This window comes from Uranotaenia lowii, chromosome 3 (assembly GCF_029784155.1).
Source record: "Uranotaenia lowii strain MFRU-FL chromosome 3, ASM2978415v1, whole genome shotgun sequence".
NCBI classification, from domain to species: Eukaryota; Metazoa; Arthropoda; class Insecta; order Diptera; family Culicidae; genus Uranotaenia; species Uranotaenia lowii.
Window position 1 is genome coordinate 185,897,982 of NC_073693.1, and position 23,160 is coordinate 185,921,141.

At 34.2% G+C, this 23,160-nt stretch overlaps 1 protein-coding gene and 1 long non-coding RNA gene across 2 annotated transcripts; one reads left to right on the top strand and one right to left on the bottom strand.

Annotated features, from left to right (window-relative positions):
* Positions 1-1,747: 1,747 nt before the first annotated feature.
* LOC129750642 (tryptophan 2,3-dioxygenase) lies at positions 1,748-17,140 on the bottom strand. The gene is made up of 7 exons (XM_055745645.1): positions 17,011-17,140; positions 9,184-9,338; positions 8,946-9,079; positions 2,760-3,119; positions 2,452-2,701; positions 2,300-2,393; positions 1,748-2,234 (listed from the first exon to the last, which is right to left on the bottom strand). Exons 1-7 carry the CDS (start codon positions 17,037-17,039, stop codon positions 2,075-2,077), a joined length of 1,182 nt encoding a protein of 393 aa, XP_055601620.1. The 5' UTR covers positions 17,040-17,140; the 3' UTR covers positions 1,748-2,074.
* LOC129750648 (uncharacterized) lies at positions 14,322-14,801 on the top strand. Its single transcript, XR_008738435.1, has 3 exons — positions 14,322-14,403; positions 14,456-14,520; positions 14,584-14,801. It is a non-coding gene; the product is annotated as an uncharacterized LOC129750648 (long non-coding RNA).
* Positions 17,141-23,160: the final 6,020 nt, after the last annotated feature.

Genomic DNA, 23,160 nt, shown 5'->3' on the forward strand with positions numbered 1-23,160 from the left:
ATTTTCCATCGGATTGTGATGAAAATTTGCACATGAGTGTTTTGAGAGACGAGCAACCGATTACAGTTATCAAATTTAGGGTCAGGGGTCGGCCAAAGAGGTCGTCCATATTCACTGATTAATGTTTTTGCGATATTGACGTTATTATACATCGGGTTGTGATGAAAATTTGCACATGAGTGTTTTGAGAGACGAGCAATCCATTACAGTTATCAAATTTAGGGTCAGGGGTCGGCAAAAGGGGTCGTCCATATCCACTGATTAATGTTTTTGCGATATTGGCTTTATTTTACATTGGATTGTGATGAAAATTTGCACATGAGTGTTTTAAGAGACGAGCAATCGATTACAGTTATCAAATTTAGGGTCAGGGGTCAGCAAAAGGGGTCGTCCATATCCACTGATTAATGTTTTTGCGATATTGGCGTTTTTATAGATCGTATTGTGATGAAAATTAGCACATGAGTGTTTTGAGGGACGAGCAATCGATTTCAAGTTTCGAATTGCGGATCAGAAGTCGGCTGAAGGAGTCGTCCATACCCAACTTTTTTGCGATTTTTTGCGAGTTTTTAGGGACGCTCTTTTGCTTTCAGGTTTCAAATCTTGACTCAGGGGTCGGCAAAAGGGGTTATTATCTGTTCACTATTTTTACGATGTTCTCTTGATTGAGCATAGAATTGTAATGAAAATTGACACATGTTTTGTTGTCAAGTTTTGAATCGTGGTAAAAAAAAGGCCGTCCATGTTAGTTGCTCACTGTTTTCGCGATATTGTCGTGATCATGCATCGGATTGAGATGAAAATGTTCAGATGAGGGTTATAAACTATGAGCAATTGACTCCAGGTAGCATGTTCCGTGTCAAGGGTCGGCGAAAGAGGCGTCTATATTCACTGATCACTGTTTTCAAGTTCCTGACGTAATTTTACATATAATTAGAAAAGAAAAAATGGCACAAGGGAGTTTTGAGGAACGTAAAATTGGTTTTAATTATCGAATTTCGGGCCACGGGACAGAAAAAGAGGGTTTCATTGAAAGTTCAGTGTTTTGTGCAATAATTTTGTTCGAGGCAGTTAATTGATACCAATTTAAGTGTGAAGGTCAAGCGAAAGAGTCGTGCACATAAACAAATAGGACATGTTTCTGCCATAATGTCTAGATTTTGCAACCGATCGAGAAGAAAACACTCTCACATAAATTTTAATAAAAATCCAATCAACCGTTTAATTTGAATTTCAAGTAATAGTAATAATAACGACTTAAAACACTGTTGAATTTTTCCCCAAAATTGTTGAAAGAATGTTTCGAATTAATTTTCTAAACTCATTTTGACGTACCAATGATTTAAAGCGAAACGAAGTTCGTACGGGATCAGCTAGTTATTAAAATAAAATTTTCAAAAAAAAAAATAGAATTGTTTACTCATTTTAAATAAATCGAAAAAGCGTGGCATAAATTCGATGGCTTTACAAAAAGCAACATTTGAACAATCGTAAAAACAGAATAAACAAAACAATTGTTTAATGAATTTGGTCAACTTAAAAAATTATTTATAAACAATTTCATACATAGAAACCTATTGTAAGAAGAATCTTCAATTTGAATCAAAAGGTTTTCTGCATACACCTATGGATGTATTAGTTAAGGTGGATTTTAATGTTTTGAGGGGCGAGAGTTAGCAATTACATTTATAAACATAAAGTTGTATGATATCACATGACACATCACTTGATTAAAATAAAAATAACGTAGACGAAACGTAATTTGTTTATTTATTCATTTGAATTTTATATAGTGGAACGACCGGTCTTTTACTTGAAACAAAAAATTATAAATTACTGCTGTTTTGCATGTGGTGCGCCAATTCTCTAAATTGGTTTGCTGTTATCTAAAAGTAAACTTTGCATTTAGGCTGTCACAAAACTCCGGGTGGTTAAATATACAGCAATCATCTGGTAAATAGGGTGATGTGCAAAAATAACATGCAGTTCGCAAATTGTTTTTGTTTGCTTTCACTGCTCGCCATAATTCAAGCCGATAGTCTCTAGAGATTAAAATCTTTTAATGACAAAAACACTACTGCGCCACACCGTTCGGTTGCTTGGGACGGTGAACCGGTGATCCCCAGGCAAGATTTAAAGCTTTCTGCATCTCGTCCGTCAGCGGGGGAATCGAACCACGTGGAATCAAGAACGTGGATAAATTAAACAAATCCAGAAATACCTTATAGCGATCGCTGTAATGAAAAAAAGGTTTTTCTATGTGTTTTGATTATTTTTCGGATTGAACAATGGATATTACCTCAATGTTGATCGCAGATATTGATATCCGGAAGAACCACCAGTTCCAAGTTGTTGGGATCCAATCATCCTTTGAACCATGATCACGTGGTTATCTGAAAAGTATGGAATGGATAACATTGTGGTTGGTAGGAAATCTAACGCCAAACTTACATCTCCATTTGGTAATTAACGAATCGATGTCCATAAGCAACATCAAAAGTTGATGAGGTTGACTGAACCGCGGTTCATCTCTGTAGAAAGTGATCATAATGGCACCCTGAAGGGCGCGATGGGTAAATCTTCTTTCGCCACGCGTCACCAGACATTCATGTAGGTCAACATCGAAGATCGATCGGTAAACCTCACGACGCTTTTCTATGTCCATCAAACGGTAGTTTCTAACATTTTCATGAGGTTCACTCTGCAATAAAGGCGAAAACTCTTAACTTTCGAAACCACAATCTTTCAACTAAACTCACCTTTGCGCTTTCCTCTTGATCGGCCAGTAGCTTTTCGACACTTTCTCTAAACTTTCCCCAGAAGTTGAAACCATCTTCTTCCAATCCCGGCGTGCGTTCCAACCATTTTTGAACCAAATCGACCAATGAGGGTTCGTTTTCGGTGCAAGCCAGTTTTTCGACGGCTTTCGGATCACTGGAAAATACTTCCCAATACTTTTGGTTGTACTTGACGCGATGTTCCGTTTTGACGCCCAGCTTATTTTCCAACAGCCGGAACTGCAAACTTTGGAAGCCCGAAGCAGGTGAAAGGAAATCTCGGAAGTCCATGAAATCCAGCGGAGTCATCGTTTCCAGAATTGGTACTTGGTCGACCAGCAGCTGAAAATAAACATTGTATTTCGTATATATTGAATCAGTCGTGGTAAATTGCTTCAAATCCAAAATTTCAGTGATGAAAATTCGTTTGGCTCAGTTCTGGGCTTTCAGCAAGGTTTTCGAAAAAAAAATCTGTGTTTTTGACAAAATATATTTTTGAATTCAATCATTATAAGTCTAATTGCTGTTATTTCTCGGAAGCAAAATCTGTAATGCTATACAGGGTGAGATTAACCGAATTAACAAGTTTGAAAAAACTACATGCAAAAAAAACTCAAAAAAACACCGTCAATGTTCATGAGAACAAAATATACACAAGCTCATATTTCATGTTTTTTTTTTCTATTTATGATGAGGAATGTTATCCTCCACCGTTGATGAGCTTTTTAATGAAAATGAGTATGCAAGCAAATACATTCTGGACATTTCATACCAAAATCGTAAAAAATGGGGATCAAAGTAATCATCGCCAACAACTGACGCAAAATTTTCAAGCTCCTCAAATTTACGGATATTTACTGTTGGAATTCAAAATTTGAATTGTGTAATTTGCGTAAAATTGTGCATAAATGTTTACAATAAGTTGCAGAGAAAATAATTAAAGTGGCATTCGAAAAATAAGTGAATCAGTGCAGCTAGTTGAAGGGGGTGGTGATACGCCCAGCGGATCGGTCAACGGATATTTGAATCCAAAAGGAGTGTCGAAGGAGAACCCCAGGATTATATTCAGATAAGTGTTTCTCATTGTTTCCATTTCATTTAATTTGTTTCACGTGTTATGACCTTTTGGAAATGTTGAACCAGAAATTTAGAAAAGTTGGGTTTGTAGACATGCGGATTTTTATAAATCAATCGAAATAAATTATGTTTTTTCTGCATGTAACAGTACTTGTGGTGTAAAAATATAATTAAAATAGACTTAACACTAGGGACGGAATGTCTGACGATAGTTGAAATTTAAACTAACATATGTTTGCTATGTTAAAAAGTGTATTCGAACTGAATGCACTGCACCAAATGTAAAGAAATAGGTTGAGGTATCCATTTCAATCCAGTTTTACTAATTATGACCACCTATGGTCAGCAATCAAAACTCTGGGTTATTTGAACAGAGAAAACAAAACAGAGCTATATGTGGACGCATCTCCATATGGATTAGGAGCGTTTTTAGAACAGCTTGATGAAAATTCAAAACCAAGAGTAATTGCGTGTGCATTATCACAACTTCCCAACGGACCTTGAGAAATTCTACAAATCGATTTTTTAACAGATAAAGAGGTTGGACTTGGAGAATTTCTCGTCGTCGTAGATATTTATTCCGGATAAATTCATGTTATTGAAATGAAAAATACGGATGCCATAAGTACGAACAATGCGTTTATGAATATCTTTGAAATTTGGGGTTTACCATTGGTCATGAAAAGTGATAATGGACCTCCATTCTGAAGAGAAAAATTTATTAGAGCGTGAGAAAATCGTGGGGAAGGATTTTCAAATCAATACATTTAAGTTCGCAATCGAATGAGGCAGTAGAGAGATCGAATAAAGAAATAAAAGAAGCATTGGCAGCTTTAAGATTAGATGAAATTGGAGAGAAAATATCATTAAACAAAAACGTTTACATGCACAGTAAAGTAAAACCACTCTCTCTAGGCGTGGCGAAACACCTTTTGAACTCGTGGTAGGATGGAAATTTCGAGGTACTTTCCCATGCTTATGGGATGCTAGATAGGATTCAGACCTCGATAGAGATGATGTAAGGGAGAAAGGCGATTTCTCTAAACTTATCAGTAATAAGTACGCGGATGTTAAACGAGGAGCACGTGATAGTGACATAAAAAAAGGCGATAAAGTCCTTTTGGCTTCTGCGAAGAAACAAAAATCAGACCGCACCTTCCTTGATGAACAGTTCAAATTATTAGCTAGAGATGGAGCTAAGGTAGTAATTCAAAGCAAACGGGGAGTTCAATCTTCCAGAAATGTGGGAGATATAATGAAAATTCCATTGGAACTATAAGAGAATTTAGGAAATAATTCAGATGTGGAGAAAAAAGAACATAGTGTGAAGTCAACAATTAATCAATGAGATAACTAAAATACATTACAAACACGTACAAAACAAATTGTAGGAAAACCTGATAGATTCAAGTATATGGTTCTGTGCAGTATTTTTGTGTAGGAGTAGAATGTATTGTATTTGGTATATATTATAAGCCAAATGAAAATTAATGAAAACGATTTTGATTTGAATTTGAATTTTTAAAGGACTTGCCACCGTAATTTATGATTGTTACTTTAGTTTATCAGCCTTATCAGTGAAAAGTGATGTCCTTTTTAGTAGGAATATCTTCAGGGTGGGCTATAGAACCCTTTTTTTTCGCTGAAAAATTCACAAAAGCTTAGTTTTAAGATTACATTGTACCGTAGCAAAGAAAGGCTGGATCATTTTTGGAGTGGAGTGCTAGCAAATGCCAAGTGCTAGCGTTGCCCCTGCTGTCTTTCACATGGCAACGCGAATGTTGAACGTGGTTTTTCAGTAAATTCCGAGTGTCTCTTCGAAAATATGCGTGAAGAATCATTGGTGGCTAAACGACAAATCTATGATGCTGTTTTTTATGCTGGAGGGATAAAATCAGTTCAAATTTCCAAAAAACTTATTCAGAGAGTTCGAAATTCACATGCTCTGTATTTGGAAGACAAAGATCGCCGCAAAAAGGAATCTCTTGAATCAGATCAAACAAAGCTGATGAAGCGTCATCGAGAAGCGGAAGAAAATTCGCTTGAGATGAAACGGAGGAAAATTTTGGAAGACGCACAGAAGAATGCTGATAGCTTGCAAGAGAAAATTGTTATGCTGAAATCATAAGAATTTCTACAAGTGGATCTGAACTGGCTGACTTATCCCAAAATGTTTAATATCACAAATAATACTCCCATTAAAATGATCGTAATAAATTAGTATTTTCGACTCAAAGCTTTCTGTGCGTTTATTTTCGGGGGAATTGCTCAGTATCTTTTTCAAACCTGGAATTTTCTGGAAAAACGACTGGAAAATCAGGGAATTTTATTACCAGATATGAGTCGACACCATGTTACAAACAACTTTTGCTCTACGAAAAACTTCATGGATGAGAATTTTCTTGATATTTTTTTTAAATTTCATAAGCACAGGGGCTAAGGAACTTGACTTTCAGTACTTTTTCTGTTGTAGTTTTAACACACGTCAACCAATTTTATCTATAGGATTTTGAGACTTATCAATACTGATCCATAGATATATTTTCAAGTAGTTTTAGTTAAAATTGTTCCTCAAATAACTGATATATTTCTACTTCTTGCCTTTAAACGAGGTTTAAGTTTAATCTCTCCTACCTATGGAAATTTTTAAAAACCAGAATGATAGTAACTCTAAGGCATAACTGTCAATAATGTTTTTAGATCGAAAAACACATTGTCCAAGGATTCCTGAGGCTACCAAATTGATCATTTTTTTTTTCGAAAAATAGGTCCATTTACAATTTTCTCATGATTTAAGCTTTTCTCAGCTGTAACTTTTGACAACTACTTTACTAACAATGTTTAGTAGACAGAATTGATAGATTAACATATTTTCAATAATTTAGCGAAGAAAAATTGTAAAACAAACTATTTGATGCGGTTTTATGACTACTTAAGTAAACCCTCCCTAAAAGCGGATTTGGCACTAAAGGGTTAAGACGTTTTAAAGAAGCAATGATTTTTTTTAAATCTTCAAAAATATTATGAAAATCTTCGGATGTTATGAAGTATCTAGCACGGCATTTTTTACAAGAGGAAATAAAACAGAAATAAATGTTGAAAATTCATGATTTCAAACAACAGTCATTTGAACGTTTTTCTCAGGGTGAAGCAGAGGAAACATTCAAAAATTGGTCAGAGTTAAAAAAAAAAGGTTTTCTTTTTGCCACGAAACTGTCGATAACGTTTTTCCGAATTCAAGCGTGGGTGGCACAAGGTTTAAATCTTGTTGTTCCCTTTATAAAGGATGGAATTCTGGGTACATAAAATTCACAATTTAAAGTTTAGGGAAATCGCCGTCTTTTGCATTTTCTGTGATATTTTAAAAGTTAAGAAGACTTGATCCTTTAATCAGGGTGCTTTGGCACCCTAAGCTCAACGTTTTTTTTTTCAAAAACTCTTATAATCAAAAGATAGACAATGCTGCTGCATACATCTAGGGGTAAAAATTATCAACATGTATCAATTTTTAGCCGAAAAAACAAATGAAATTTTGCCATTTTCACGGGCTTCTCTTGAAAAATCACCGTTTTTTTTTTCAATATACATAAATTATCTCCAAATGACCATAAAAATATCACTTAAACTAAATATGAACAAAAAAAAGTTGAACTTTCACATAAAACATCCCATTTGCATCTACATTGTTAAATTTTATCAGGGAAAAAGTTTGTTTGTGAGCTTTCGAAAAACCAGATAATTTAAGTTTTTAAAATTACATTTTATGTAAAATCAAAAATCTTCTAATGAAAACCAAATTTAGCTTATATGAAACTCAATTTATAGGCTTTCAAACGTTTTCAGATATTTTAACTTTTTACTAAGTTAATGATGATAATCTGCAAATATTTCATGTTGATCAAAGTTACCCCGGTGATCAAAGTTCCCCCAGTTTACGGTACTGATTTTGTTAGATTTTCAAGCAAAGTTCAATAACTCGAAAAAAAAAATTTTTTTTTTAATTTTTCGAGACAACAAGTTTGATGTTTTGTTCTATTTATAAATTTTTTCTAGAACTTTTGATCCATGTAAGATATTCCAGTTTCGAGATTTCGCTGAGGAATCTAGTATCTTCATTCTCCCCTATTTATTTTGCAATTTTTTAAGGCTACATACTCTCTCAGGAAAAATTCTGCAAAATTCATCAAAAACTATTTAAATTTTTCGTTAAAACTAACTCTTGATTTCACAGTTGCAAATTTACTGTTATCAATATGAAAATTCGCAAATATAGTGCTAATTTTAATTCTTACTGGAATTTTGTTTTTGTTTTTCACTTGAATTCAAATTAAAAATTTGCATCCGCATTGTATTGTAAAGCATCATTCGTTGCCGATATCAATTTAAGTCTTCTCACTAAACCTCGTTTGATATTAAACTTGTACCTATGTTGAGGTAATCAATCCAAAGCGCTAGTCACATGTGGCTACGCAGAAATTCCCTCAGGAATGTGTACCAGTTCAAACAGACCGAACGTACAACAACGAGGTATTAGACAGCTTTTTATGCGTGGGAATGTCTTACATACAAGATATGCTGCTTCCCTCAACATCGAGAAAGTATGAATGCCAACAGTAGATACATACATTCGATACTCGAGACTAACTATGCTCGGAAAAAAGGCAAAGATGCCATACAAGTGAGATGCGTCCAAAATTTATTGAGTCAGGTTTTATCGCTTCAAGCAACCGCACTATCAGTTACGCTCTACGACGAATGCTCAAAATGAAAGGAAAAAAAACTTCCCGAGCACTTTTTTGTCATTCCGACAGGAAACGGTTCGGCCGATAGCAGGACACAAGCAAGGCGCTGCTGGACGCTTCGACAAGCTAATGAGACTGTTCTTAGAATATGATTGAACCGAAATATTATACCTCCTTTTGAAAAGTGCGTCACCTTAATCCACACATGAGCATTTACCGGTGGATCATTTGAGTTGGTCATATGATACCTTCGGAGTTCCACTCGGGCTTCACTGTATGTAGGTATGCTCATACAACTGCCGGAGAAAATTTGTCGCAAATTTGGGCAACAAACTCCATATAGTCTTACCTTAAGTATCATCACAACCCGGTTCAGGCGCTTTAGAATTTCCAACGTTCGCGACTCTTCAATGTGCTCGCTGTTGAACAGATTACGGATCGAATCCAGCTCGAAAATGATCTGCTTGAACCAAAGTTCGTAGGCTGCAGGGATTGAAAGAATGCAAAAGTTAAAATAAGACAATTAATATAATATTTAACTTTTTTTGTAGTTACTAATCAATAAAAAGAATTGATTTGATAATTACCTTGATGTGTGATTATGAAAAGATGCTCATCGTGAACTGGCTTGTTACTTTCGGTGGAAAGCATTCGCTGGGCACTGAGAATCTTATCAAGCATCAGATACTCTCCGTACAACATTCCGGCCTCGGAACCAAGACGTTCGCCGGATTGGGCATCCCTAAGAAGATGAACAAAATCAAATTCAAACGATAATAAGTAAAAGTCTCGAAGTTTTCAAGTCCGAAGAATTACAAGCTCTATCAAATTAATCAACACTATCATTGAGCCTAGTTGTTAATTTATTTTTAACAACTTGAGTTTTCTAATGCAAATTACGTTAAGTACAATAACGTGTATCAAATCGAAACAATCGCGCAGAAAATTGAGAACAACGGTCTCAAGTGGCTGCCTTCAAGAACCTTAATGTTTCCAACTACGTTTTAATAAATATTTCAATACGAAGATTTGTAATAAAAAATTGAGAAATTTTTTATTTATTTTCATTAGTACCTACTCTTTGCTCGATAGATACAATATCAATGTGCCTTCACTTAGGGGAGAGTGAGGATACTTGATCCCTGAGGATACATGATTCCTTCGCTATATCTCGAAACAGGAATGTCATACAAATATGAAATGTCCTAGAAAAATGTGCCAAATAGAACAAAACAGCAATGTTGATTTCTCAACAATTAAAAAAAAAAATTTCCAGTTATTGAACTTTGTTAAATAAATTTCACAAAATGTGATTTGAAGATCTTTTATCATCACTTTAAAATGTAACTAACACGAAAAACTTATAATAAAAATATTCATTCTCAACTGTCAATCATTAGTATATTATTTGAACTTCATTATGCCATATTTTCAAAGCAATAGGAAACTCATTTTTTTTAAGAAGAAGTTTTCCAAAATGTATGTTATGGGTATAATTGATCCCAATAGTGCAAAATGATTTTTTTTTCTTCTAAATGGGTCGTGATCATTGGTTATCATGAAATTACTAATATCTTTCCAAAAACTAATGTTTTCCAGTAATTATCTGTTAAAAAGGACTTGAAATACTGTATTTTAATAAAAACCGCCTCAAAGTATGCAATTTCTATAGGGTAGTAGACAAATTTTTAGAATTCTCTTTGTCTGATACTTACAAACTGTGAAATGAAAACTAAAATGGCAAAAAATAGTCAACGAACCTTCTATCTTTGGATTTTGATAGATTTTCGACTAGGGTCAGCCAGGGCACCCTGAACTAAGGATCAAGTCTCCTTAAGTAAAGGACCAAGTCTCCTGTAACTTAAAAATATCACAATTTTTTAAGTCTCACAAAATTGCTTCTGGTTCATTTATGAGTTCATGAATCGATCTAAACATGCATATAAACTTGAAACTTTGAAACTACACGCTGTCAGAAAATGCAAAAGACGTTGAGTTGCAATTTTTTCCCAAAAAGATATGAAGAAAATAAGAAACGGGGAACAAGTAGCCCCATTCTCCCCTATAGCTTAGCGGAACTTTTATTTGTATTTTCATTAAAAATAGAATATCACTCTGTAGAATTTTTTGCGTTAAATGATTGCGTTTGCGTAGATCATCTCCGAACGACAAGTTTTGTTAGATACATGTGTGGATAGTTGCGCTATCTTCGTTTATAATTTTGGATCAAATTGGAAGAATCTTAACCAGTGGTTTTCAATTTTTTTTCCTTCTCTGCCCTCTTTTGCTAAATTTTTTAGCACAAAAATGTTTAGAAAATTTCTATAATTGGCATCGTTGCAAAACCATTAGGGCTGTCCCAACGGTAGATGCAAAACACGGTTTTCGACCACGCTAAAACATTTCGGCTGGCACCGGTGGCGTAAATTGCTGTTTTAGCACAGTTATCGATTTCAAAATTCCCAACAGTTATACGACTTTGTTCCAAATTCATGCAAATTTGGAACAGGATTTCAAAATATACGACAGACCGATTTAGTTCACGGTGAGAAAATTTTAGCCAACAATGATTTCTTTCACACATGTTTGGGTAACATTGGGTGTGATAATAATTTCTTGTTGAGATATTATTTGAATGTTTTTTTTCGCTTCAACCACCCTATACGTAACATAATTGAGAATAGATGTTAATAAAAACCATATCAAGTATAAATAATAGATGTCACATTATTCTCGATTTAATAAATAAATAAGAAGCTTTTCATTAGGGCTCGACGAATTAGTTAATCCAGTCAGCGTTCTAAAATTTGAAAAAAATAAACGAAAAGAAAATTTTAATACTTTTTCGATGAGGTAAAATAAATGTTTATTGTTATTGTTAATATTGAGAGACTTTTAGTTTCGTATGGATTGCTCGGAGTTTTCGTCAATATCATATTATCATATTTTTCTGTATCCATACATAAATTTGCAAATAGTGAAACAAGTTTTTGTCAAACAAAAATGTCGACAAATCAAGGGAAAATTTCCTTTGACTTTGGGATAAACATTTCTCGTTTCCTTATCAATGTCAGCAATAACTTGAAAAAAAAAATGCTTTTTCATTTCATTTTAACAAAACTTTATTCCATTCATTCATAGCTATTTGATTGAATTAATTGAAGAATTATTTCAATTGACCTTTTTTCCTCGTTGTGTAGTCATTTTTGTTTTTAAATTAATGAAATCCTGGTAGAATAGTTGAAATCATTGTTCTGTCAAAAAGAATATTCGTAGAATTAACTTTAAGACAATTAACCGTGAAACTCAAAACTTATACAATTTTTCCAATAAAATGGGTTTCTTCTTCTCAATTATTGAGTGTCTGCGATGAAAGTGTTTCCGTTTTAAATTTGCTCCTACACCGGTGGGGAGTGGGTGTTTTAGCCGATTCTAAAATTTCAAATTGTGCTTAAACTGGTATAATTAAAACCAATATTTACGCCTGAACCGTTGCAGGTGCTCTTAGCTTTTGAAATTTTATTGTAGTGTAAGGTAGTGTAGGTATAAAATCGAAAGCAACCAGCGATGCCAAAAGAATTTGCTTTTCAGTAATTCTGCTGACTTTTTGTATTTTGAATTCACCGTTTGAAAATTGAAATAAAATTCATTTTACTTTATAATCAACTTGAAACAGAAATTTTATTATTTACATATATGCATAAATAAGTATTTCTTAAGTTATAATGCATTCCAATATTAAACTGTATTCTGCAGAATTATGAGTTTTTTATTGGAGTGCATTTGATTACATGAGTTGATAAAGTTTTTGAACTCTTCCTAAAAAACGTTCATTTTCAAAGTGATAATTAAGTATGTGACAAATGAAAAGTATAGGTATTTCAGACACAAGCCAAATTTTACTTCCGATACGACGCCTACGTTTGATCTAATTGACACTTGTCGAATTAACAGCAAGGGTTCCGTTTTCTAAAGATGATGGATCTATTAAAGACGGCGTTCCGAACTTGTTACCGGACATTCCGACGGAATATCTTTTTCAAATAAAAAAGCGAAACAATTTCCTACTCCCGAAAATCGCTCAAGCAAAACAAACAGAATTTATTTTTCACCCAGCTATCTGGCATCTCTGCACTTCAAAATGTATTCGATTGGCAAGGGCATGAAAAAAATTGGCTGTAAGTTTTAAAGAGTTTATTAACTTCATTGCAATTCGTATCAATTCAAGTGATATAATATTTAAGAAAAAAAGAAAATATCACTTTATGTTAAAATCCGGAAATTGCTCAATTTCCTATATTTTCCCCTCAACTGAGGTTTTGAACATAAGAAAGATGGCAGCACCGAGTCGTTTCATGCACGAATACTGTATTGCAACGCCGACTCTATCACTTGGTTCCAGGGATGCCAGGTGTTGAGGATAAAAAATCTGGGCAATTTTGAAAAAAAGTCTGGGAGTGTCTGTGCATAAAGAAGATCACAAATTTGACACTAAACAGGAAATTTGGTTATTCGTGTGAGCGGGAAGGGGGGGGGGGGTGTTTTGCTGTGCGTTATTTTCAAGTTGAGAACTATACAACAAACACTGTTTCCTACCACGTACCATGCCGATCTTATTTAAAAAAAATGTTTAATGATATAATTGGACAAATACCAATGAATACAAGCGAGATTTCAGTCTAATCTGGCACTTACGGATCAAATTCGATACACGAATATTGATTTCATCACTCAATTTTGAAAGTCTGTAAAATCTGGGCACTCTCAGCAAAAATCTGGGCAAAATCTGTGTCTGACCAATATCTGGAAGAAGGGTCAAAAGACTTGGTTTTACAGACAAATCTGGGCACCTGGCAACCCTGCTTGGTTCGGTGTTGCAAAACAATGTGTTTTTCTATCACCCTCAGCCAAAAAGTGTTATACGATACAAATTTTGCAGCGCGAAACTGTTCGAATATCAGATTTTCCCAACACCGGTGGACGGCAAATTTGTTGTGATGTGATGTAAACCTTCGAAATTTCCAACTCCATCTCAACCAGTGAACTTGCTCTTATTCACAAAATATTTCGATTGTTAATTCGATGAAATAGCATAAAAAGTACATATATATTCATATTATTATTTCTTAAAAAAATTCAAACTTTTATTCATGACAAATAAAGAGTAAAGTTGAATACTGTTTATTTCACGGGACTTAAAATTTACCCAGTATGACGCTTAATGATATAACTCACAAACTTTATATTGCTTCAATTATCCTACGATGTTGGCGAAAAATTTTTTTGCAGACTATCAATCTCGTTTCCATATGCTGGTATATGATTGTTTTGCGTCACTCGTTTGTTAATTTCGAAATTTCATCCATCCAAACATTAAATATTTTGATTCCAGCTAGTAGAATTTATTGTACTTTTTTACCCCTAAATGTATGCAGCAACCTTATAGGGGAGAACGAAATGAATTATGAAATTACAGTTTTGAGACAACTCATAAACTTTCCATCTTATTTGGTGAATTTGGATTCCACACCATTTTTCAAAATCCAAAAAATATTGCTTTTTATAAAACATTCAGAACTTGGGGAAAATAACTTATTAAAAATTAAAAAAAGCCAAATGATTCGTTAGAAATATAAAAAAACCATACTGTTAGCACAACTGGCAACCTTGGTACGGGATCGGACAAACGTCAACGCGTTGGCGCCGAAAAGGAATTGTCATTGTTAGAAAATTGATCGAAACTGCGACACGTTTTTTCCTGACCTGGCAGTTAGTTAGTTTGTAGTGAACAGTTTTTAGAGAAAACAGTATGTATTCATTATTAGTTGTTCCGATGGTCTTTTAACGTATTCTTTCTAGTAGGTGGAATCTATTTTGCTTGTTGCGCGTGATTTGAGTGCTCGCGGTTCAGTGAGTCGGAAGAGGTTAGGTGATAGAAATTCCTTACTGCGCAATTTTCCACTAAAATATTGTATTTCCTTTAATAGTTTGAGTGACCGTTCGGTTGTTCCGGTTAGGTGTACCGGGTTGAGCTCAATTAGAGCGGTAGGAAAGAAAAAGCGTAAGTACGCAAGTGTACTTTTTATTTACCCGAAGATAAATATGATTTTCGTCCATTAGCTTCAAATAGCCGGTGATATCCGACGGTTTAGGGTTGCCAGAGCTAGAGCTTAGGGTAAACGGCGAAACTTATTTGTAAGTTCATAAAAGATTGTTTACATTATCATCATTTAATAATAAATGTATTTACAGTCGAGTTCGTTCGCATACAACGTACTACGGAACAGTTTTTATTTCCCACACATACCATTGATAATTTTTGGGGATTGAAACGGTTTCGTCAGTCAACTGTAGGAATAAAAACGAGTTATTTTTCTTATTGTCAAAATATTGAACAATAATAAAAATAACTCGTTTTTATTCCCACAGTTGACTGACGAAACCGTTTCAATCCCCAAAAATTAAAAATTATCCAGTCGAAAAACAATATCATACCATTTATTTTTTTCATTTCATCTTATATAATGAAGAAGTAATGGAGCATAGAAAAAGCGGCCCATGATTCCCCACTCTCCCATACTTCTTTCTTTAAAAGAATTATAAACGAAAAAAATGTAAAAATCAATTCGAACAAAACCAAAGATTTCAGTAAATGGTGCTTCATGCGTTACCTTCAAACGGGGCATCATGCAACAGCTGGGTCAGATGTTACATTTGTATACCACAACACTTATCCAATTTTTATTTTAATATTATGTAATGAAGTTAACATTATATGATAACTAAATGATGACGACATAGTTTCTCACATCGTGAGATAGTTTTTTTTAAGTTTTTGATCTCATATAAAATTTACAAAATCGAGCAATAGATGTACAAATTTTTACATTTTTCAATACCGCAAAAAACTTCACCCAGTAACACGGATTGGCTTAATGATATCACCTCCAAACTTAATATTGCTTCAATTATCCTATAACAACACTGTTGGGGTAAAAGTATTTTTCGGACAATCAAAATATTTTTTAAATAAAGATTATTATAATTCAGTTACGAGTCTGGGCTAAAATTCGTCAAAGATTTATTTTTTAAATCTCGTTTGCATATGCTGGAAAATGATTGTTTAGCATGTCACGCGTTTGTTAATTTCAAAACTTCTGCCATCCAAACATTATAATTTGTGATTTCATCTAGTAGAATTTTTTGTAGTATTTTTTATCCCTAAAAGTATGCAGCACCATCATGCTTTTTCTTTAAAAACATTTTTGACAGAAAACATGTAAAATTTAATTCGAACTAAACCAAAAATTACTGCAATTTGTACTTTATGCGCTATGACATCACAAATATTGATTTTCGAACGTTTTCATTACCCCTTTTTCTTAGTAGGGTGAAAATCGCATGTTTTTTTTTATTTTAAAATAACTGGTAAATCCAAATTTTGTATGTATAAGCAGTATGATTATCTGTGGATATAATGTTTTTAGAAGCCATTGAAGTTGAAAAGTGTTGCATTACACCCCAGTTTACGGTACTTAGCTTCTTTGAATAGGCGACACAATTTATTTAAAGTTATCAGGATATAATTAGAGAAATCTCAATGAAATACATTTTATCGGAACGAGAAAATTATATTTTATCAAATGCATTTTAAAACGAATTAAAATTAGATTTTTTCCTAGAATATTCCTAGGATAGGCAAAATTTGAGTTTGGTTTAGCCGTACATATGTACACAACTAGAGGGTAATCATTGAACAGGATTTCACAAATTAATCAACAACTGAATGTGTTTTGAGCGAGTGGTTAGAATCGTAAAAATAATGCTACAAAGTTCTATTTTGTTTGATAACAAACAAATAGAAAAAAAAAACTCCAACAAACGCAAGAGTTGAGACACATGGAAAATATAACAATATATCATCGGTTTTCCTCCTTTTTTCAACTGTCATTATCTTTGAAATGCCGCCGATCGATGTGGTAATAGATTCGAAAATAATCTACTACGAATTTAAATGAACCTCTGAAATTCCAGCTCGTGATGGAAAATTATACATCTTGCCGATTTCGGAAGCGTGTCTCGTTTTTTGTCTACAATGTTTCAGGATGATAACCTCTGATGTTCACGTTTTTTACCCATTACTCTACATTTTATTGCCTGGACACAGAAAACGAAAGTCACTCTTCCTGATGGTAGTATAATTCAAATAACTTCGATTCGTAATTTTTTTTCCCAACAATCAAATTGTGTTTAAAACCCGAACATTTTCTGGGTTCAAGTAACCATGAAAAGATTGTGCTCGATTCTGGTCCACGCGGCTCCCAATATTGACAAATTTGTTATTATCACTCGATGCTGCGGTTATTTCACTGATCTATCTCTTTCATTCACCACCAAAATCGAAAACGACGTACCCGTTGTAATTTCCGATGGGACAACTCATTTTGGAACAGAGGGTCAAGATCAGAACGGTAAAACGGTCTACTCGCGACGGCTATCAAAAACAAACTGACTGCCACCTTCTCCTAATCCTTAAACCGGGACGCAACATACGACATGATAAGCCGCATGGGATGGCAGAGTGTACACATTTCTTCGTTTGAGGATGAGTATTTCGACGTCATCGATTTGTTCGTGGATCACCCTCTCCCTGCTGGTAGGTTGAGGAAAACATTGTCACAGTAACAAATTGTTGTAATAATTTTGGTAAACGATTGGTTTATATTTTTGGATTAAAATTCTAAATTTTTGCAATAAATACAAACATTTTATCTAAGATATAAATTAAGTAAAATTGGTACCAAAATTTGCAATGAAGTACCTTTTCAAAATAATTCGGTAGATAACAACATATCTATAAATATTCGGGTAAAAATGGACGTATGGGAAAAGTTTCATGGTCGAATTTTGAAAACCGTCCATAAAGGCATTTTGTAGATTGGATCAAAAAACTGACCTGTACAAACTTTCAGCTCAATCGGACTTGATTTAGGGGAGTCTCAAAGCTCGCAAATTTTCTTTTTGTTTACCTTAAAAAATCACCTAAGGGGAAAATCGAGAAAATTGAATTATAATATTGATACCAAATGACATAAAATGCATAAAGCCTCAAAATCTGGTGTTATCGAAAAAAAAAATTCGGCAAAGATCAACTTTAAAATCAAAAAAATAATCAAAGGGGGGGACCAAAGGAAATTCAGAAAATCGAAATTTTAATTTTAGTGACAAATAATTTAGAAATACATGAAAAGTCGAGACCTGTTGTTATCTCGAAAAATTTGTTTGACAAAAAATCGACTTTCTGAGAATAAGTCGGTTTTTTGCTAAACGGTCTTGTTTACGAAAAACTTGGAATCTAGTTCATAAAACTTTCATCTCATAAGATTGTGTACAGCAATGTACAGCTCTATTGAAGCTTATTCTTTTGATTGGATTTTGTGAGAAATCAGAGATTTGTATGCAATTGATAAACTTTGTTGTATATAAATTTAAAATGGTAGTTTCAAAATACAAATGTTAAACAGCATACTGGAAAGATTATAAGCGTAGCACAATTTGAAATTTATGGTGAGATCAATTTATTAAGTTTTTGCTTTACATGTACATACATACATCTATTTCATTTTATCGCGCGCATCGGACGTGTTTTTTACCAAACGAAAGTTTGTTCGTTTTGGCTTTTGATCTCTGGTCAAATTGGTGACCATAGTTGCTTGTGCTAACCCGTCAACGTTAAGTTATCTTTAGAATAAGGTTGCCAGATTGCCCGGCTTTATCCGGGTTTGCCCGGATGTTTGATACAAAATTTCTTACTGCCGTACTGTTGCAATTTTTTTTTTTACTTAACCACCGAAACAAAATTTGTTGATCAGATTTTGCAAAAATACTCCGAAAAGATTTTTCGAACCCTAAAATACGATTTGAAATCTGTTCATGAATTTTGAAGGAAATTTTTTTTTTCTTTTTTTTTTATCTCGTTGATTAAATTTTGGGTTTTCTTAACATTTGCTCGGATATTGCCCGGATTTTTGGTCGTCAATTTAGAAATGAAATGCCCGGATTTTGCCAGGTTTTTAAAGAAAACTGTCCGGATTGTCCGGCCCGGATAAGTGCTGAATAAATTCTGGCAACCTTACATTAGAATCAACAAGGAATCCATTGATTTTAATATAATACATTTGAAAAAAAAAAAAAACAGAAAATGTTTTTTTCTAGTTCTACATATCATAAGGTTGCCAGAATTTTTTAAGCACGTATCTGGGCCGGACAAACCGGGCAATTTTCAAATAAAAACCTGGCAAAATCTGGGCATTCGATTTCAATTTGACGACCATAAATCCGGGCAATATCCAGACAAATTTTGTCAAAACTCTGAAACTCCTCTACAAAAACCAAGAAAAGAATATGAATAACAAATTTTTTTCATCAAAATTCATCGATGGATTTTGAACCGTATTTTAGGCTTCCAAAAAACCTTTCATGATTATTTTTATAAAACTTGCTCAAAAAATTTCGTTTTGGAGGTGTTGGTTGTTTTTTTTGTTTAATTTGCCAAATAAAGTAAATAAATCTGGGCAAAATACGGGCATTTTCCAATGAAATCCGGGCAGCCGGGCCGGGCCGGACTGTTCTCAAATTTAGTAACAAATGTCCGAGCAAACCTGGATAAAACCGGGCAATCGTGGAGACTTTTTCATTTTTTTTTTCAGAATTTCACAATTCGCCTTGAGTTTCTGGAACTGCGGGAATTAAAGTGCTTCTATTGCGTGTTGCGTGAAAGTGTAGTGTAAGGATTAAGTATTGTGAAAATAAAGTTTTTTCCACAGTGAAATTTTGTTTCATTTTCATCATTATAAACAACAACAGGAATACAAATCGACCTACATTTCTTTCTGATACTAGAAAAAATCCCCGTAGCTTTCATAAGAACAGTGCATTGAAATCACTAAAAATTCACGTGAATTGTAGGTGAGGCCCATGAAATACGAATTCTTATAGGGAGGCGTTTATTTATTTATTTCGTAGTATCAACGTGAAAATCAATTGGATTAAAATTATATAGTTTTTCACGTAGCCACTACGTTCAAATTATTTTGGGTGTGGAGTGACTTTATTCCTCAGCTATAAATCAGAACAAACAAAACTTACAAATATCACATGTTTTTGAGTGGAGCGTGAACTAGCGAATGATGTTCGAGAATTTGGAGATCGATTGTCATGGACCGAGTGAATTTTAGGAACTATGTTAGTCAAGTTATGTCGTGAGACGGAATACTATGAAAATAAAAATAAATAAAAATAACGTTCTTGAAAAATATAAAAAAAATATAAAAATGGAACAAAAGAACTATGCTGTTATTTAACATTTTTTTTGAACCATTGAACTTTGGTTGGAAGTTTTACAAAATGATCATCTTTTATCGCTTTCAAATGTTTCCAAAATAAAAAAAATAAAATAAAAATATTGATTGCAATATGTCAATCGTTAGAGTATAACTTGGACTTTTTAATGCCATTTTTTCATACCAATGGTAAACTCTCCACTATTTTTTGTAGAAATAGTTTTCTAAAATGTTCGTTATGGGTTCAGTTGATCCCTAGAATTACATACATTGTAATCATTTCTCAGCACGAAATAAGCTTTTTTTTTAAATCCAATATTCATATAATGATTGCTTGGTAAAATATCTTAAAAGATTGAAAAAATAGATATTTTCGCCTTTAAGTAGGCTATGACTATAACGTTGTATACAAACTTTCAGAATTATCTTGTTCTAACACTTATAAACTATGAAATAGGAAGTAATATAATATCGCCAAAAGTAGTCAATGTACTGTTGATCTTTCGATCTTATTTGATTTTTGCCAAAGGTTCGAGTTCCCTTAAAGGGTGATACGGTCAAAATTTGGTCAAGGGAAAACGCGTGTAAATCGGTGAAATCGTTTATTTAAAAAAGTAATTAAATTTCTTTTTCAAGTTTAATTAGTATAAAATGCAGGAAAAATATTCAGTAAGGCTTCCGCTTTTCCAAATCCGAATTGCCAGGCCTTACGCTTAACCCCTGCCATCAGATTTTGTACAGCCACCTTCCCACCTTCTTCGCCGCAGAAAGCCAGTTTGCCTTGAACTGCTGCTCGTCCTTAGCAGTTTTTGGTCTTCTTTAGGTTCCGCTTGACAATAGTCCAGTATTTCTCAATTGGGCGGAGCTCTGGCGTGTTGGGAGGGTTCTTGTCCTTGGGAACCACCTGCACGTTGTTGGCGGCGTACCACTCCATGGCCCTTTTACCGTAATGGCAAGATGCCAAATCCGGCCAAAACAGTACGGAACAACCGTGTTCCTTCAGGAAAGGCAGCAGACGTTTATTCAAACACTCTTTCACGTAAATTTCTTAGTAGACAGTCCCGGAAGCTATGAAAATGCTGCTTTTCAAGCCACAGGTACAGATGGCTTGCCAAACCAGATATTTCTTCGCGAACTTTGACAGTTTCATGTGCTTGAAAACATCTGCTACCTTTCCCCTTCCTTTTGCCGTATAAAACTCCTGTCCCGGAAGCTGCTTGTAGTCGGCTTTGACGTAGGTTTCGTCGTCCATTACCACGCAGTCAAACTTCGTCAGCATCGTCGTGTACAGCCTCCGGGATCGCGCTTTGGCCGTCGTATTTTGTTTATCATCGCGATTTGGAGTCACTACCTTCTTGTAAGTCGATAGTCCGGCTCGTTTTTTGGCTCGATGCACGGTTGTAGACGATACACCCAGCCTATTTGCGGAATCTCGGAGAGAGAGGTTAGAGTTTCGCTTGAAACTACCGGCAACTCTCTCTGTCGTCTCAGCGGCTTCCGGTTTTCGATTTCCCCCCGATCCAGACTTCCTGGCTGTCGACAAACGTTCCCCAAACACTTTAATTACACTTGTAACGGTTGATTTGGCAACTTTTAGCGATTTTGCCAGCTTTGCCTGCGAGTAGCTCGAATTTTCGCGATGCGCGAGCAAAATTTTGATACGCTGCTCTTCTTCCTTGGACGGCATTTTGACAACTGAAGAATGTATTCCAAAATCAAAATAGTAGCAAAATTTTACACACACACCTTCAAAATGAGGGGTGTTCAGGTATTTTAAATGCAAAATTGAAAGAAATACGTCAAGTTGATATTGACCAAATTTTGACCGTATCACCCTTTAATTTGTGCTCCTGTTTTTTTAGACGTATTTCTAAGCAATTTTGCTTTGAAACAAACCTTCCTGACGGTTTTAGCTTGGATTTACGAATATCTACGGAAATTTGCTTTTTCACCATCGGACCACTTTTGCAGAGATTTTAGTATATTTCGAAAGTAAAACTAATTATTGTTAATGTGGTAGTATGAAGTAGCAATAGAAAAATATTAAAATTTATTAATGTTCATTAAAATTGTGCACCTTCTTGGATGAGAGATGAACCATCCTAAATTGAATAAATCAGCTATCACGCTGTGTGAGTTCATTTCTTCTGTGCTGTACCTACTTTTGTTTGTATTCGTGTTGGGAATGTTTCGTTAAAAAAACCGAACGAATACCGCAATACGAGTCCGTTTGAAAGATTGGTAACGAAGAGTGAGTCTTAGAACGAGCTTTGGTGATGAAGTACGCGTTTCCGAATTGTGCTGAATTTGCGGTGATTCTCGGACAATCGTAACTACGACAATGGCGCAGCTGAGCTGTACGCTCGCTCCCGGTAAAAATTACTTAGTTTGTGAGAAAAAAAGAAGAGTGTGTAAATGGCGGACATTTTAAAAGTATGTTTTGGGCGTAATAACTACGAAAAGTGAAGAACATTTGACGTTTGTGTTGTTAATAGATGGAAAGTAATAGTCGTGCGGAAGGCCACGCAGTTAATATGAGTTTTAAAAAGTATTAAATATTATTGGCAGGAATGATAAAGTAAGTCGTGCGGAAGGCCACGCAGTAAATATGAATTAAAAAAAAAAGAGAATGAAACATCATTGACAGGAACGATGAAGTAAGTCGTGCGGAAGGCCACGCAATAATAACGAGTTGAAAAGAAAGAAGTTAAAAATCATTGGCAGGAATGATCAAGTAAGTCGTGCAGAAGGCCACGCAAAATAAACTATCATTGGCAGGAATGATAATGTTGTTCACGTTAAAGATCACGCAATGATCAAATCGAATTTGTTTGTTAAGTATCAAAATCAAAGAATGAAATTATAGAAAAAAACTGGAAAGCTAAGTTTAAATGGTAGAGAAAAAAGTGAATATAAATTTGAACGGTAGTGTGCTCGACCAATTCAGAAATTTACAGGTTGGGAAAAATATAAAAATTGTGTTGGTGTTTGAAAGAAAAGTGTCAATATAATAGGATTGAAAGTCATTATTTGAAAAAAAAATCGGGAAGATTAGTTTGAACGGTAAGGAAAAATTTTAAATTTGAACAGTAATGTGAATAATTAAAGAAGTATAAGTTAAATAAAATCTACAAAAAGTGACATTAAATTTGAATGGGAAGTGTCAATGTTTAAACATGGATTGCTGTGTTAGTTTATCTAATCTTAAATGTAAATTTAACT